At 36.5% G+C, this 16,720-nt stretch overlaps 1 protein-coding gene and 1 long non-coding RNA gene across 2 annotated transcripts in view; one reads left to right on the forward strand and one right to left on the reverse strand.

The window, feature by feature from the left end:
- Window positions 1–5,296: 5,296 nt before the first annotated feature.
- On the reverse strand, window positions 5,297–5,888 carry LOC101085971 (60S ribosomal protein L6-like). Its single transcript, XM_045056965.1, has one exon. It carries the CDS (start codon window positions 5,866–5,868, stop codon window positions 5,335–5,337), a length of 534 nt encoding a protein of 177 aa, XP_044912900.1. The 5' UTR covers window positions 5,869–5,888; the 3' UTR covers window positions 5,297–5,334.
- Window positions 5,889–7,926: 2,038 nt separating this feature from the next.
- LOC123384950 overlaps window positions 7,927–16,720 on the forward strand; it is a 112,157-nt gene continuing 103,363 nt past the window's right edge. The window contains exon 1 of the long non-coding RNA XR_006596781.1: window positions 7,927–8,206. This is a non-coding gene — a long non-coding RNA (uncharacterized LOC123384950). The remainder of the gene's footprint in view (window positions 8,207–16,720) is intronic.

Below are 16,720 nucleotides of genomic sequence, written 5' to 3' on the forward strand. Positions count from 1 at the left end.
GTACCATGGACTGGGGAATGAGAAATATGGAGAGTGTCAGTTTCTATTTGGCAAACAGCCTTAGGAGCTAAAGATCTGAGTTTTCAGGGTGTGCAACTTTCTCCTGACCTGAGCTGGCCCTGTGCACGCCCCTGGGGTGTGGGAGGGGGAAGGAGCTGACTCCAGGGCACTGTAGCGATCTCAGGGCCACACTGGGAGAGAACAGTCCCTTCCCTTGAGTGTTGTTGGAAGAGCGTTTATTGCCTCCAGAAGGACAAAAGGCCCTGCAAGTGCCAGCCAAAAGGCTTTTCATTGGCAGGGCTGGGTGGTGCAATACCAGAACGTGGTCCATGAGGTGCAGGGCTCTTTAAGACATTGGGTTTGAATCCCAGCTGAGCACCTATGAAGAGCAGCAGACTGTGGAGTAGGGCAGGCTGACCGTCCATGTTGCTCTGTGAGGGTTGCTTGAACAGTGTGGTTTGAGACACTCTTTCTGGGGAGGAGAGATTAGGGAGTCAGCATTTTTTCCCCATCACCAACAGGATGGGGATTCAGGAAACAGGACAGTGGGAACCCAGTGGAAGCTGGAACCTCTTACACTAAACCCCACCCCTCCATGCCAGGCAGCTGCTTATCTACTGGAGCAAGACTGACACTTGAATGAATCAGACAGCCTCTCTTCCCAGGACAGCCACCAGTGCCAGTCACCAACAGACAACTTTCCTGCGGTTTTGTATGTTAGTCTGTTTGTCTTTTTTTTTTTTTCCTTTCCTTTCCTTTCCTTTCCTTTCCTTTCCTTTCCTTTCCTTTCCTTCTTTCCTTTCCTTCCCTTCCCTTCCCTTTCTTTTCCTTTCCTTTTATCTTTTTTCTTCTCTTCACTTCTCTTCTCTTTTTTTTTTCTTTCTAGCTCTTCTTTTTTTCCTTTGGAATCAGGCTCATAGTTTCTGATATGGTTTTTCGTCAGTTCTTATTTTATATATATAGTATATATATATATATATAGTGTATATATATAGTGTATATATATATATATATATAGTGTGTATATATATATTCTGTTTTGTTTGTTTAATTAGGCATTTACTCTATTCTTTTTATTTACTTTATTCTTTTTCTATATATTCTTCTTCTTTATTTTCCTTTTCCTCTCTCTTGATTGAAGCTTATAGTTTTTTATTCACTGCTTGGTCTTTTTTCCACCCCTTTCATTTTTCTGTTTGTATGAGATCAGGCATCTTCCTCCCCTTTCCTTTTTTCCAGGGTTACTTCAACTAACAAGCCAAAGCACACTTGGCTGAAGGTCCAAACACTGCACTACCACAAGCAAGAAAGGGCTTTTCAGAGAACTGATCAGTGGGATAGAGCAGCCAAAATGTAACAACAGAGTACATGAAACACACTCCAAAAAATAGTTCCTGAAGGGCCAGGCCCTGGATGGTGTACGACATAGAAGTTCTCACAGGTGCAGGACACATAAGCTATTAAAACACGTAAAAGACAGAAAACTAGCCAAAATGATGACGTAAAAGAATTGTCTTCAAAAGAAAATCCATAAAAAATTACAGCTAGGGAATTGCTCAAAACATATATAAACAATGTATCTAAGCAAGTTTAAAAGTACAGTAATAAGACTAATAGCTGGGCTTGAAAAAATGCATAGGCAACAGCAGAGAATCTATTGCTACAGAGAACAAAGACCTAACAAATAGTCATGATGAACTGAGAAATGCTATAAATGAGATGCAAAATAAACTAGAGACAGTGACAATGAGGATGGAAGAAGCAAAGGAGAGAACAGGTGAAATAGAGGATAAAATTTTGGAAAACTATGCAGTTGAAAAAAAGAGGAAAGGAAATTGCTAGACAATAAGGGGATAATTAGAGAGCTAAATGATTTAATTAATGAAACAATATCCATATCATGAGAGATCCAGAAGTAGAAAAGTGAGAGAAGGGGGTAGAAGGCTTATTTGAACAAATTAGAGCTGAGAACGTTCCTTATCTGGGAAAGGAAACAGGTATCCAAGTCCAAGAGGCACAGAAAACTCCCTTCAAAATCCACAAAAACGGGTCAACACCATGAAATATAGTGAAACTGGCAAAAAAAAAAAAAAAGAAAGAAAGAAAGAAAGAAAGAAAGAAAGAGAAAAAGAAAGAATTCTGAAAGCAGCTAGGGACAAACAGTCCTTAACCTACAAAGGTAGACACATAAGGGGAGTAGCAGACCTGTCCACTGAAACTTGGCAGGCCAGAAGGGAGTGGCAGGAAATATTCAATGTGCTTAATAGGAAAAATATGCAGCCAAGAATCCTTTATCCAGCAAGGCTGTAATGCAGAATAGAAGGAGAGGTAAAGGCTTTCCCAGACAAACAAAAACTGAAGGAGTTCATGCCCACTAAACCAGCCCTGCAGGAGATCCTAAGGGGGACTCTGTGAGTGGAAAGCAGCAAAGACTACAAAGGACCACAGACATCACCACACACACAAAACCTACAGATAATACAATGGCACTAAATCCCTTCCTTTCAATAATCACTCAATGTAAATGGACTGAATGCCCTATTCAAAAAACATAGGGCATCACAATGTATTAAAAAAGAGGATCCATCTACAAGCTTCTTACAAGAGACTCATTTTAGATCTAAGGACACAAGCAGATAGAAAGTGAGGGGATGGAGAACCATCTATCATGCTACTGGATATCAAAAGAAAGCCAGAGATAAAGTAAATTTTATATTGACATACTAGGTTTTAAAACAAAGACTGCAACAAGAGGTGAAGAAGGGCATTATATCCTAATTAAGGCATCTATCTATCAAGAAGAGCTAACAACTGTGAATGTTTATGCTCCCAATGAGTAGGAACCTAAATGTATAAATCAATTAATCGCAAACATAAGCAAGCTTACTGATAATAATAGTGTGATTGTAGGGGACTTTAATATTACACTTACAACAATGGACAGATCATTTAGGCAGAAAATCAATGAGGAAACAATGGTTCTGAATACTACATTGATCCAGATGGACTTAACAGATATATTCAGAAATTTTTACCCCAAAGCAGAAGAATACACATTCTTCTCGAGTGTACATGGAACATTCTCCAAAGTAGATCACATACTGGTTCACAAAACAGCCCTCAACAAGTATAAAAAGACTGAGATCATATTATGCATATTTTCACATCACAACACGATGAAATTTGAAATCAACAAGAAAAATCTGGAAAGCCCCCAAATGCATGCAGGTTAAATAACATCCTACTAAAGAACAAATGGGTCAACCAGGAAATTAAAGAAGAATTTAAAAAATATATGGAAACAAATGAAAATGAAAACACAACAGTCCAAAACCCTTTGGGATGCAGCAGAGGCAGTCCTGAGAGGACAATACATTGTAATTCAGGCTTATATCAAGAAGCAAAAAAGGTCCCAAATACACAACCTAACCTCACACGTAAAGGAGCTAGAAAGGGAGCAGCAAAGAAAGCCCAAACCCAACAGAAGAAGAGAAACAATAAAGATTAGAGCAGAAATAAACAACACAGAATTAAAACAACAACAAAACAACAACAACAACAACAACAACAGAACAGACCAATGAATCTAAGAACTGGTTTTTGGAAAAACAAAATTGATAAACCCCTAGCTATACTTCTCAAAAATATAAAAGAGAGGACCCAGGAGATAAAATCACAAATGAAAGAGGAGAGATCATAACTAACATCACAGAAATACAAATAATTTTTAAAGAATACTATGAAAATTATATGCCAACAAATTGGACAATTTGGAAGAAATGGATAAATTCCTAGACACTGACACACTACCAAACTCACATAGGAAGAAATGGAAAATTTGAACAGACCCATAACCAGGGAAGAAATTGAATCAGTAATCAAAAATCTTCCAACAAATAAGAGTCCTAGGCCAGATGGCTTTCCAGGGGAATTCTACTAGACATTTAAAGCAGACTTAATACCTGTTCTTCTCAAACTGTTCCAGAAAATAGAAATGGTAGGAAAGCTTCCAGACTCATTCTATGAAGCCAGCATTACCTTGGTTCCCAAACCAGACAAAGACGCCACTAAAAAGAAGAATTATAGGCCAATATCCCTGATGAAACTGGACACAAAAATTCTCAACAAAATACCAACAAATTGAATTCAACAGTGCATTAGAAGAATTATTCACCATTATCAAGTGGGATTCATTCCTTTACTGCAGGGCTGATTCAATATTTTCAAATCAAACAATGTGATACCTCACACTAATAGAAGAAAGGATAAGAACCATATGATCCTATCAATAGATGCAGAAAAAGCATTTGACAAAATACAGCATCCTTTCTTAACAAAAACCCTCAAGAAAGTTAGGATAGAAGAAACATACCCTAACGTCACAATAGCCCATATATTGAAGGCCCACCACTAATATTTTCCTCAGTGGTGAAAAACTGAGAGCTTTCCCTTGAGATCAGGAAGACAACAGGCATGTCCACTCTCACCACTGTTGTTTAATATAGTATTGGAAGTCTTAGGTTCAGAAATCAGAAAACAAAACAAAATAAAAGGCACCCAAATTGGCAAAGAAGTCAAACTCCCACTCTTCACAGATGACCTGATACTCTACATAGAAAGTCCAAAAGACTCCACAAAAAAAATGCTAGAGCTGATACATGAATTCAGCAAAGTCACAGAATATAAAATCAATGTACAGAAATCAGTCACATACATCAATAGTGAAGCAACAGAAAGAGATATCAGGGAATTGATCCCATTTACAATTGCATCAAAAAACATAAAATACCTAAGAATAAACCTAACCAAAGAGGTAAAATATCTTTACACTGAAAAATATAGAAAGCTTATGAAAGAAATTGAAGAAGACACAAAGAAATGGAAAAACATCCATGCTCATGGATTGGAAGAACAAATATTGTTAAAATTTTGATACTACCCAAAGCAATCTATACATTCAATGCAATCCGAATCAAAATAGCACCAACATTCTTCACAGAACCAGGACAAACGATCCCAAAATCCGTATGGAGCCACAAAAGACCCTGAATAGACAAAATAATGTTGAAAAAGAAAACCAAAGCTGGAGGCCCCACAATCTAGGACTTTAGCACGTATTACAAAGCTGTAATCATCAAGATAGTACGGTATTGGCACAAAAACAGACACACAGACCAATGGGATAGAATAGAGAACCCAGAAATGGAGCCAAAAATATATGGCCAACTAATCTTTGAGAAAGCATGAAAGAGTATCCAGTGGAAAAAAGAGGCACATCTTTTTTTTTTTTTTTTGAGATGGATCTGTTATTTAATTAGGTTCTTTCTAAGAAATTTAGAACACCAATTTGTGAGTGTAAACTCCATTCGTGAGAGCAAACACAGAGCGGAGGTAGTCCTGAAGCTGAGGAACGGCTTTGATTTTTGGCAGAATTTGCGAGTCCACAGGTTTCTGATCAACCTTGCGCTGCTCTGTAATCTCATATTTCTCTTTCTCCGTGTCGAAGATCTCACCTTCCTGGTGTCTGGGCTTACGCAGCTTCTTCTTCTTAAAGTAAGCATCACTGAGGTGTTTGGGGATTTTCACATTGGGGATATCAATTTTGGTGGAGGTGGCAATGACAAATTTCTGGTGTGTTCTACGCAGAGGAACTCGATTAAGGGACAGAGGTCCAGTCACAAGTAGCAAGCCACTGCTCAGTTGCTTCAGGAAAACCCCTCTCTTGCCTCTGTGGCGCCCAGTGAGGATGATCAAAGTGGTCCCAGGAGTGATGCTAGCTCGCAGTTTCCTCACATGCTGACTAAAAGGTTTTTTGCCATGGCTCAACAGCTTCCGAGGCACATCTTCAGTAGGATAATACCTAGGCATTTTGCGAAGTTTAACCACTCGCAAAAAGATAGTCTCTTGAGCAAATGGTGCTGGGAGAACTGAACAGCAACATGCAGAAGAATGAAACTGGGCCACTTATCTAAATATGAGACAGGAAACCATCAAAATCCTACAGGAAAAAACAGGCACCAACCTCTTCAAACTGGGCCACAGCAACTTCTTACTTGACATGACTCTGAAGGCAAGTGAGATAAAAGCAAAAATGAACTATTGGAACGTCATCAAGATAAAAAGCTTCTGCACAGCCAAGGAAACAGTCAACAAGACTAAAAAGCAACCAATAGATTGGGAGAAGATAGTTGCAAATTACATATTGGATAAACGGTTAGTATCCAAAATGTATAAAGAATTCACCAAACTCAACACCTTTAAAAACAAATAATCCAGTGAAGAAATGGGCTGAAGACATGAGTAGACACAAGAATAGACACATGAAACAGACACATAAAGAGATGTTCAACATTGCTCATCATCAGGGGAATACAAATTAAAACTACACTGAGATACCACCTCACACTGGTCAGAGTGGCTAAAATTAACAATTTAAGAAACAACAGATATTGGTGAGGATATGGGGAAAGGGGAACCCTCCTGAACTATTGGTGGGAATGCAAACTGGTGCGGCCACTTTGGAAAACAGTGTGGAGGTTCCTGAAAAAATTAAAAATAGAATTACCTTGTGACCCAGGAATTTATCTGAAGGATACAGGAGTGCTTATTCAAAGGGACACATGCACCCCAATGTTTATGGCAGCACTTTCAACAATAGCCAAATTATGGAAAGAACCTAAATGTCCACCAACTAATGAATAGACAAAGAAGATGTGGTATATGTATACTATGGAATACTACTCAACGATGAAAAAGAATGAAATCTTGCTATTTTCAACAACACGGATTGAACTAGAGGGTATTATGCTAAGTGAAATAAGTCAGTCAGAGAAAGACAGATATCACATGATTTCCCCCGATGTGGAATTTGAGAAACTTAACAGATGATCACAGGGGAAGGGTAGGAATAATAAGATAAAAACAGAGAAGGAGGCAAACTGTAAGAAATGTTTAAATACAGAGAACAAACTGAGGGTTAATAGGGGTTGGGAAAATGGTTGTTGAACATTAAGAAGGGCACTTGTTGGCATGAGCATTGGTTGTTGTATGTTAAAGATGAATCACTGGAATCTACTCCTGAAGCCAAGACTACACTGTGTTAGCTAACCTGATAATAAATAAAAACAAACAAGCAAAAAATTACAAAAAAATAATTATTTTATATCTGTATAATAAAAATAAATGAACTGTTGATGCATGCAGCATAAACATTAAAAAAAAAAGATAGCCTTGAATTCATAGACATTTCTTAAGACTGCTTCAGAACCTTTTTCTCTTTTCCCCCTTACAAAAGATAGGTGCAAGAACAACATGACAGTTCAGAGTCTGAGCAGTCAGAAGGCAAATGTAAAAGTCAAATCTCTTAATAATTCAGAAGAAATCTTAGAGGGTTCAACTAATTTGCGTGATGAGTTGAGAAAATTACCTAAGATTTGATAATCTAGGGATCATTCAAAGTGGTTGAATTAGCCATATTAGGCCAGGAAAAACTACTGGAGATTATTGCCAAGATTTCAGTCTTGATAAAAAACCAAGGATATAGGGGCACTTGGGTTGCTCAGTAAGCCAAATAAGTACTCTTAATATTGGCTCAGGTCATGATCTCCCGATTTTTGAAATCAAGCCCCGTGTCAGGCTCTGCGCTGACAGGCTCTCTCCTCTCTTTGTGGCCCTCCCCCTACTCGCCCGCACGCTCTCTCTCTCAAAATAAATAAACACACACTTTTTTTTAACGTTAACAAATCAAGGATATAAACTGGAACCAAAATGTTGGAGAGGCAGGGGAAAAATAACCTTTCTCTGCACGCTAGGAATCAAGAATGATGAGAGAGTGATGTAATAAACTACGGGGAGTGTATCATTCCTCTTGAAAACAGAAGTTACATCCGGTGCCTAGACGGGAAGAACTGCACTCTTTCAGATACCACCAGAATGCCACTCAGAAAATTCCTCTCAGCCTGAAATGGAAAGAATAGAGAGCACTTTCTAGGAGGTAGGAATTCATCTGCCAGTGTGTGAGAGTCAAAGGCGAGGAAAGTTCACCTTCTAACCAACTCTCGGTGCAGGAAGAGCCCTTCAGGAGTGCTGCAGGCTGAGACGTGACTGTTCATCCCTGAGAAAAACTGAAGAGGCTAAAGTGGGATCTGATATGTGTTGCCTTCTAACCATAAGATTATGCTTGAAGCCACATTCCTTGCTGAGATGGGTAAGTAAATTAGTTCTTTCTCTAGAAATTCTTATTCCTTATAATGAAGTAAGCCTGGACACCCAGCTGTCATTCTATTTGAGATGCAAGAGAGACTTGGTTGGTCCAAGGAGGAAGAGTTCCATCTTTTGGGTCACAGTTTATTGGTAGTAAGTACCTAAACGACACAGATAGGGAATAGCAGGAGAGAACACTGATCCTGCCGACTTAGCCGTGGGGCTGAGAATGTAGCTAATCTAAATGGTTTCTGTGGCTCTGATCAGGAAAATAGAAATGATTTCAACCATATAAATTTAAAAAATAGAATTCCTTTTGATAAATCAATTTTATCAGTTATTTTTTCATAGTGATACTGCATTATAAAATTCACGCCAATCTGACTAAAATTCCTAGTTCATCATCAATGCTAGAAATATTTCGTTCTAAGTGGACATGTAAAAAAATTAGATTTTTGTATGCCAATTTGGTAGAAGTAATTATAAGTTATAACTAATGATTCTTAGGGTTAAAGTTAGGGTTTACAAATTAATTGCAACAATTCTGGATATGACTCCAAAATCAAAAGCAACAAAAGCAAAAATAAACAAGTGAGATTATATCAAAGTAAAAAGCTTTTGCATAGCAAAGAAAACCATTAACAAAATGAAATGGTAACCTACTGAGTGAGAGGAAATATTTGTAAATCATATATCCAATAAGAGGCTGGTATCCAAGATATATAAAGAACTCATAGGACTCAATCGCAAAAAAAACGGTTTTATTAAAAAATGGGCAAAGAATTGAAATAGACATTTTTCCAAAGAAGACATACAGATGGCCAAGATGCACATGAAAAGATGCTCAGCATCATTAATCATCAGAGAAATGCAAATCAAAACCACAATGAGATACTACTTCATACCTGTTAGAATAACTATTATCAAAAAGACAGGCACTTGGCACAGAGTTGTTGCAAACCTGCAGCTGCAGTTGCCACAGTTCTGTCTTCAGTTTCAGGATGTTTCCCAGGGCCAAAAACGCTCTACGTCTTCTAAGTTGTCTCTCGGAGTTCAAAGCATTCAGCAAACTATAGCAAAGCAGAGCCACCAGAAATGGACACCTGATTTCCATGACAAATATTGTGATGCTATATTAGCTGGTGGAGCCACTTTCTGTGTTGCTGTATGGGCAATACAGCAACATAAATTGGAATAGAATGGAACGTGTCTCCTGTTAGCAGAGTCACCCCAAAGGAATGGAGAGATCAGCCCAGCTGGTATAATATTGAATTGTTTTAAAACCATCTCATAAGGGATAAAAGCACTGTTCACCCATTAAAATATAGCATACTGGGATGCCTGGGTGGCTCAGTTGGTTAAGCAACTGACTCTTCATTTCAGTTCAGATTGTGATCTCATGGTTTGTGGGATCGAGCCCTACATTGGGCTCTGTACTGACAGCACAGAGCCTTCTTGGTATATTCTCTCTCTCTCTCTCTTTCTTTCTCTCTCTGTCACTCTCTGCCCCTCCCCCACTCTCTCTTACTCTCTCATTATAAATTAATTAATTAATTAATTAATTAATAAAATAGAGCATGATTGAAGAAATAAAGTACATTTGAATCCTTAAAAAAATAAAAAGACAAGAAATCACGAGTGTTGGTGAGGATGTGCAGCATGGAGACCCTAGTGCACTGTTTGTGGGAATGTGAACTGGTGCAGCCATTATGGAAAACTCTATGGATATTTTTCAAAAAAAATAAAATTAGAACTACCATGTGTACCAGTAATCCCACTCTGGGTATTTAGCCGAAGAAAATGAAAACATTAACTACAAAAAATATATACACCCTCATGTTCATCGCAGCATTTTTTACAATAGTCAACATACAGAAACAACTTAAGTGTCCATCAATGGATGAATGGGTAAAGAAATTGTGGTCTGGAATGCATATTTATGACAACATGAATGGACCTTGAAGTCATTATGCTAAGTGAAATGAGACAGAGAAAGACAAATACCGTAAGATCTCTCATATGTGGAATCTAAAACAAACAAAACAAAACAAAACCAACCAACCGACCAACAACAATGACAAAAACAGGCTCACAGTTACAGAGCACAAATTGGTGGTTGCCAGAGTAGAGGTGGGAGAGATGGGCAAAATGACAAAAGGTAAAAAGATCAATCAATCAATAAAGCCAGGCCTCAAAATCACATAATTTTCTACCTGAATAAGATAGTTTAATTGCTCCCACTACTTTCAGTCAACTCACTCATTTAATAGACTAACATACTAAGATCCAGAGAAATTAAACAAATTACCCAAGATCTTATAAAGGGAGACATACCAATTACGTTCCTCTTAATTTTTACTCTCTCTAATAGTGCTGAAGTTAAAAAATTCGATGCCCATGACTGTCTTTAGAAAAACATATTCCAAATCCTTGGATGTTGTCATAGTGCAACGACTGGTATAAATTCCCCGAGAAGTAAAACTTTCAACTTCCACCCACGTGTAAGTGTTCCGTGAATACATACAAGAAACCAGTAATCCTGACTCATCTGAGGGTAAAATAGTAGAGAAAGAGAACATGGCAGCCAGGAGGGAAAGTGGTAAGGTGAACTGACAGATGACAAGATACATAATAATTATAGCCTAAGCAATCAAATGAAAAGTATGGTACAGTTTTTAAATTGTTATTAGGGAAATTTGTTATCTCTAAATTGTAAAACATAATTTTACAAAACAGTAATTCAATTCTATTTGCTCAATGCCTTTTTTTCTCCTATCCAAATGACATTTAATCTTCTGGAAGTGTGCACTTAAAAATCACTAATAACATCTATAGTGTATATTTCTAAATATTTAATCTGAATATTTGACCAAAAAATCATGGTTTACATTAACATGAATACTTATTTTTCAAACCTCTCAAGTCTACAAAGGATTTGAAATAGCTTTTAAAATATCAGTCTTTCAAAATTTACTAAATGAAATCAATAATCAACATAGATTTGTTTGTGAAATTTGAGAAGGGCACCTATCATGATATTTTAGCAGAAGGCTGCAATCAATACTACAATCCAAACATCACTCAACAATACAGCATTGCACTTCTGTGAGTGGGTATGCTAATATTAACAACTAGGGGTTCAGCAATTCTATTTAAAATGTATAGTGCACTTTGTTACTGTGGTGAATAATTCATCAAACAATTGCTGGTGTGTGTATATGTATATTTGATGTAGAAGGTCATCGTCTACTTTTAGAGGTCTTTTCCCTAACTCCACAGAGCTTTTGAATTCAATTTCTAGAAATACCATAAAATGTCATTGTCCCTTGATGCGATGATCCAGTTTTAATCATTACTATACCTTCGGGTTCTTCAATTAGTCTTGAAGCAAAATACTATGCCTTAAATTTAATTTTTAGTCATTTATATTTCATGCTCAGGCTGTTCATTTAGAGGAATTAAAATTGTGACAAGTAATGCTTGAGCACTGCTGATAATGTCTGCCACCTGAGTGTCTGCTCGGTGGGCCTCTGCTAGTAATGCTCCTCAATGCCAACATTTAATTTGTTAACTTTTTAAAGTAAAAGAGCAAGACCATTTGGTGGCTCTGTAGAACAACTTAGTAAGCAGCCATTCAGATGTTAAAGGTATTTGTGAGGACTGGGCGCTGTTTAGGGAACAACACAAATGACTTAGGATAAAGGACAGAAATCAGATGTTTCTATTTTCTTGAATAACCTCAAAATTTCTTTCTTTTTTTTAATATTGATTTATTTTTGAGAGACAGCATGAGCGAGGGAGGGGCAGAGAGAGAGGAGGACAGAGGATTGAAAGGAGGCTCTGAGCTGACATTAGCAAGCCTGATGCAGGGCTTGAACTCACGAACTGTGAGATCATGACCTGAGCTGATGTTGGACGCTCAACCGATTAAGCCACCCAGATGCCCCTAACCTCAAACTTTCTCAGGTGAGGAAAAAATACGTGAAATCCCTTATCATTGATAGTAATGCTAAGGCTGGAATCACAAGTGTGGGGAAAATTTCATTTGACATTGCTAGAAAAGTCAGCAGCTTGGATCCTTTGTATGAAACTAGTTTGTTCATATTATTTTCAGAGGAGTAATAATTTAATGAGTAAAGCTATTTCTTCAAAACACCTGAAGTTATGCTGCACTTGGCTACCCAACTCTTTTTTTTAATTTTTTTAATGTTTTTTATTTATTTTTGAGAAAGAGAGAGAGACAGTGTGAGCAGGAGAGGGGCAGAGAATGAGGGAGACACAGAATCTGAAGCAGGCTCCAGGCTCTGAGCTGTCAGCACAGACCCTGATGCAGGGCTTGAACTCTTGAATCACGATTCATGATCTGAGCTAAAGTGGGAGCTTAACCGACTAAGCCACCCAGGTAGTCCGGCTACACAACTCTTGAATCTGCTTAAAACATTCCAACCTTTTGAAATGAAATAACCATCAAATGTTATATCTTCCTCCACAAAAAGTAGTATTACTGGAGGAAATATTTTCATCATATAATAAAATTACCATTATGCAAGATAACATTTTACCTTGTATCTTACCCATCTTAGGAGGACAAGAATATTCTAACTCATAAGAACAGAAATATTATCCTACCTTCAAATTCCATCTAATAAAAATTTTACTCATAGTTAATGAAATACCAGATGTTTTTAATTCTGTATGTTAATTTATTTGGGGATACAATTTCATTAAAGCAAAATTGTGTTATTCCTTTGACTTGATGACACTGATAAAGATATGTTGGAATATTTTAGTAAAACTTGCTCTTAAAAAAAAAAGAATCCTCTGGAAACTGTTCAAGGAATCAAGTAAGTATAAAATTTACTTTATATATATGCAAACCAATATATCCTGCACCTTTGTAAAAGCTAATATAAGAACTGTCACAAAAATTCCAGTTTTAAACTTTGGCTCAAAAATTCATTTATTCATTCAATCACCAACTAAGTAAATATCTACTATGTGTCAAGTTGTGCTATTTGGTCCATACCTATGAGAGTATAAACATTAAATTAAATTTCTTTCCATTGGTCAAGGTGGAGAACCCCAAATAGATTACTGAAAGTAAGGTATGGAGTAGATTTGAAAATCTCACTTTTAAGGATTTTTCTATGAATAGCAAACCCACAAATTAATTAGTCAAAATTATGTTTAGGATTATCTTATTTATTTCTTTAGTATAATGTGACTTCATTACTATGGAAGAATCTAATCTTTTCTGAAATCTCTATATTATTTTTAACACAGCAGCTGAATAAATCCCATGTAACGATTTTCAATTTGATATAGACTCTGAATGTGTACTCCTCCCCTTTGTAGGACCCTATCTCAAGAATTGAACTGGTCAAACTCATTATGGAATAAATCTGATGACTCATAAAGTAGTTTTATTTTAAAAAAAGAGAAAAGAAAACATCATAATACAAATGATTGTGGTCACTAAAAATTATCTTGGGATTTATTATTTGTTTCCTTTTATATTCTTACATTGACTTCAAAAATAGTTTTACTACATCTTGAAAAATTTCTTCTGCTCTTTGACATTCCCAGAAAGGAACCGTGGAATGCTCATATCAATAATAACAATAATGTTTCTATTTTAGTTAACTTTAAATAGACAAAATTTCATGTAAACATTAATGCTATTATAATTGCTTAATTTTTAATTGATTCTATCAGTTTTGTCCAAAGACCAGTTAAGTACTTTTTCTATACCTGGCAATTCATAACTCTTCAAGGTAATTCCCTTTATGTATTATATTTGCAAATCAGTCTGCCATTAAATTAATGGCAATTGATTATTAAAAGGTAAATAGTTAAGATAGACAAATAAGAAATCTAAAAATCTCTGACCTATAAGTACCTTACATAAACTCGCTCTTACAAATTCCTTATGAATTTATTTTATTGACATGAAAGAGGGAACTTTTTTGACAGTTATAAATTGTGCTTACAATTTTCTTGTACTATTCTCCTTACCCAGCTAATTGAGTTTTCTTCCAGAGAATTTAGTATTCTCTCATCTCCCACAACACCTGCTTACTCAGGGGCACCATCTTCTGAATTGTACAGGTGGTGGTGCAGAAGGGACAGGGCAGGCCTCCAGCTGGAAGTACAGAACATTTGTGTGGGGCAGGGACAGCAAACCCAACAGCTGATACTTGAAGTGAACACCAAGGTTACATCAACTCAACCGGTTCTGTTAATGAAATTGTACTGGAGAAGAAATCCTCTCCAATGGCAATAAAATTCAAAAATATATAGTTTCCAGTCTCTAAATAAGTTATAGAAAAATAAATTAAAAAAAAAAAGTCTAGACCAAACATTGATTGAATAACCACTTTTTATGTTAAAAAAAAAAAGAAAAGAAAAGAAAAGAAGACCAAGTTGTTTTAACCTGTTTATCAGAGAGCCAAAATAAATGGGAGAAATAGAAATTGTATTCCAATACATTTTGCATCAAGTTTCAGCTGTAGCTCTTTTGGTAAATCTAAAGCCCATCAAAGGTAGATTTATCAAAGAAACATTACCAGGACTTTGTTTTTGCACTGCTGATGTAACACTGTAAACAATAACACATACAAATTTCAAGAGAAGAAGAGACACGTAGAATTCAACATTTATGTTAATTAGCTAACACATAAGCCACTTATTGGTTGTCAGTTGGCAGCTTTAAAATTAAAGGCTAAACTGGAATGCTTTCACATTTTCGTTTTCTTTTCTGTCGAACTAGATAGGCACTAGAAGCAATTTAAGAGGGAATGGTGTAATAAAACAGCAGGTATGTCTGTTGATTTCTCAGGTAAACATCCATAATTGGTAAAGGGTATTTACAACATGAAGCCACTTCCCATTCAATTTCAATAACCTTCTTAAATTGGATGGCCAAGTCTCATTCCACAGGGCTACAACACCTGATCCAAACACATTTGTCCTTCCCGTAGTTTATAGAGACCTACCGGATTATGTGACTGTGTTTTACAGCAGCAATTGCTTTCTTTTTGGTTGTAAACAATAGAATGCATAAGAGTAGTCACAAAATACTGTTTTTAACCATTCTGAGACTAATCAACTGGGTGGTTACTGCATCATTGGCCTTTCACCTTGATAGTAGCAACTAGCTATGGTGGAAATGTTATGGCTTTGCATTCCACACTTATACAGCTTGCTAATGCAGCAGCCACTTTCCAAATGGAAAATTCTGTGTTCTGAGTGAGGTTTTTCGTTTAGTTTTATATTCTCATCAGTAATAGTTAAATGGCTATAAGCAATTTTAACAGTTCACAATCAAACCATTTACGCTGAATTTAGAACACTATGAAAAGTTAGTATCTCTTATAACTTCAGACGGAGGAGCACAAGTAAAATCAGAAAATGTAATTTCTGCAAAACCGTAAGTCAAATCATTCCTACAAATGTCACTCAGATGAAAAGGAAAGGATTTTCTGTTGCGTTCAAACAATGAATCTTATTTTCCCCAGTGCAAGAGTCATTTCTAATGAATGGAAGAGATATAGTTGTTCTTCTTTCAGATGAGAGGCCTACTGAGTCAATTAGTGAGACAAATTATATTTAATCACTAATTTTAGGCGTCCAATAAAAGAGAATGCATTGCTTCACCAGCCCAGAGAGATTTCGTCACTCGAGAAAGATTGAACAGTTTCAGTTTTCTACAGCAGTGTGCCTCAATTTCAGCAGTAACACAAAACATCTGCTGTCTTCTAGCTTCATTCGGTAACCTGCCTCAGAGCCAAGAGCACATGCCCTTCTGCATCTACTACTTTGTTACTCACAGTGCATACATGTCTGTGACTCCCAGTTGAGCTAGATTTTCTGTGAGGGAAGATCATAGGGTATGACTCTTTGATCCTTACAAACCCTGGACCAATGCTTTCGACATAGAAGGTACTTAGTAAAGGGATTTTGTCAAACAAATCAAACTTGACAAAGTGTGGTGAATCAGAGTACCTAAAAATAAATAATTCACATAGAAATTGGAAATGCTATAGCATCATTTTGTATTTATGCGGTTTTGCATGGTTATTAAAGTATTGAACCTGGAAAGAGGAACCACAGCTACAGTCTTACAAAATAGCATTCTCTATAAAAATTATTGACTTTGCAGTTCATTCTTAACTTCCCACAGATTGTTAAAGAAATAATAAAGAGGCTTTTAATAGCAGAAAAGCTCAGAAACAGAATAAGTAACACGTTTCATTCTTTTTCCATACTCTGAAAGATCCATGTCTTAAAAAATCCATGTGGTTACTATATCACATTCTTCATATGTGATAGTCATTTTTCATGATTGAGAAATGATACTAATTTATATTATTTCTTTACTTTCTTGACGCTATTTATTTTACATTGTTTCTCTTAGGAAAAAAAAATCATTCTTGAGGCCCAAAAAGCATTATCCAAAGGCTACCTTAGTTCAGTGACTGCCAAGATGGGAGTCACATTTCATTAGTTGAGCAAATTT

The sequence above is a fragment of the Felis catus genome, chromosome B1 (genome assembly GCF_018350175.1).
Source record: "Felis catus isolate Fca126 chromosome B1, F.catus_Fca126_mat1.0, whole genome shotgun sequence".
Lineage (NCBI taxonomy): Eukaryota > Metazoa > Chordata > Mammalia > Carnivora > Felidae > Felis > Felis catus.

Bases quoted from the DNA above. Each gene is read 5' to 3' on its own strand.
- LOC101085971 (XM_045056965.1), bottom strand. From the start codon at position 5,868: ATGCCTAGGTATTATCCTACTGAAGATGTGCCTCGGAAGCTGTTGAGC.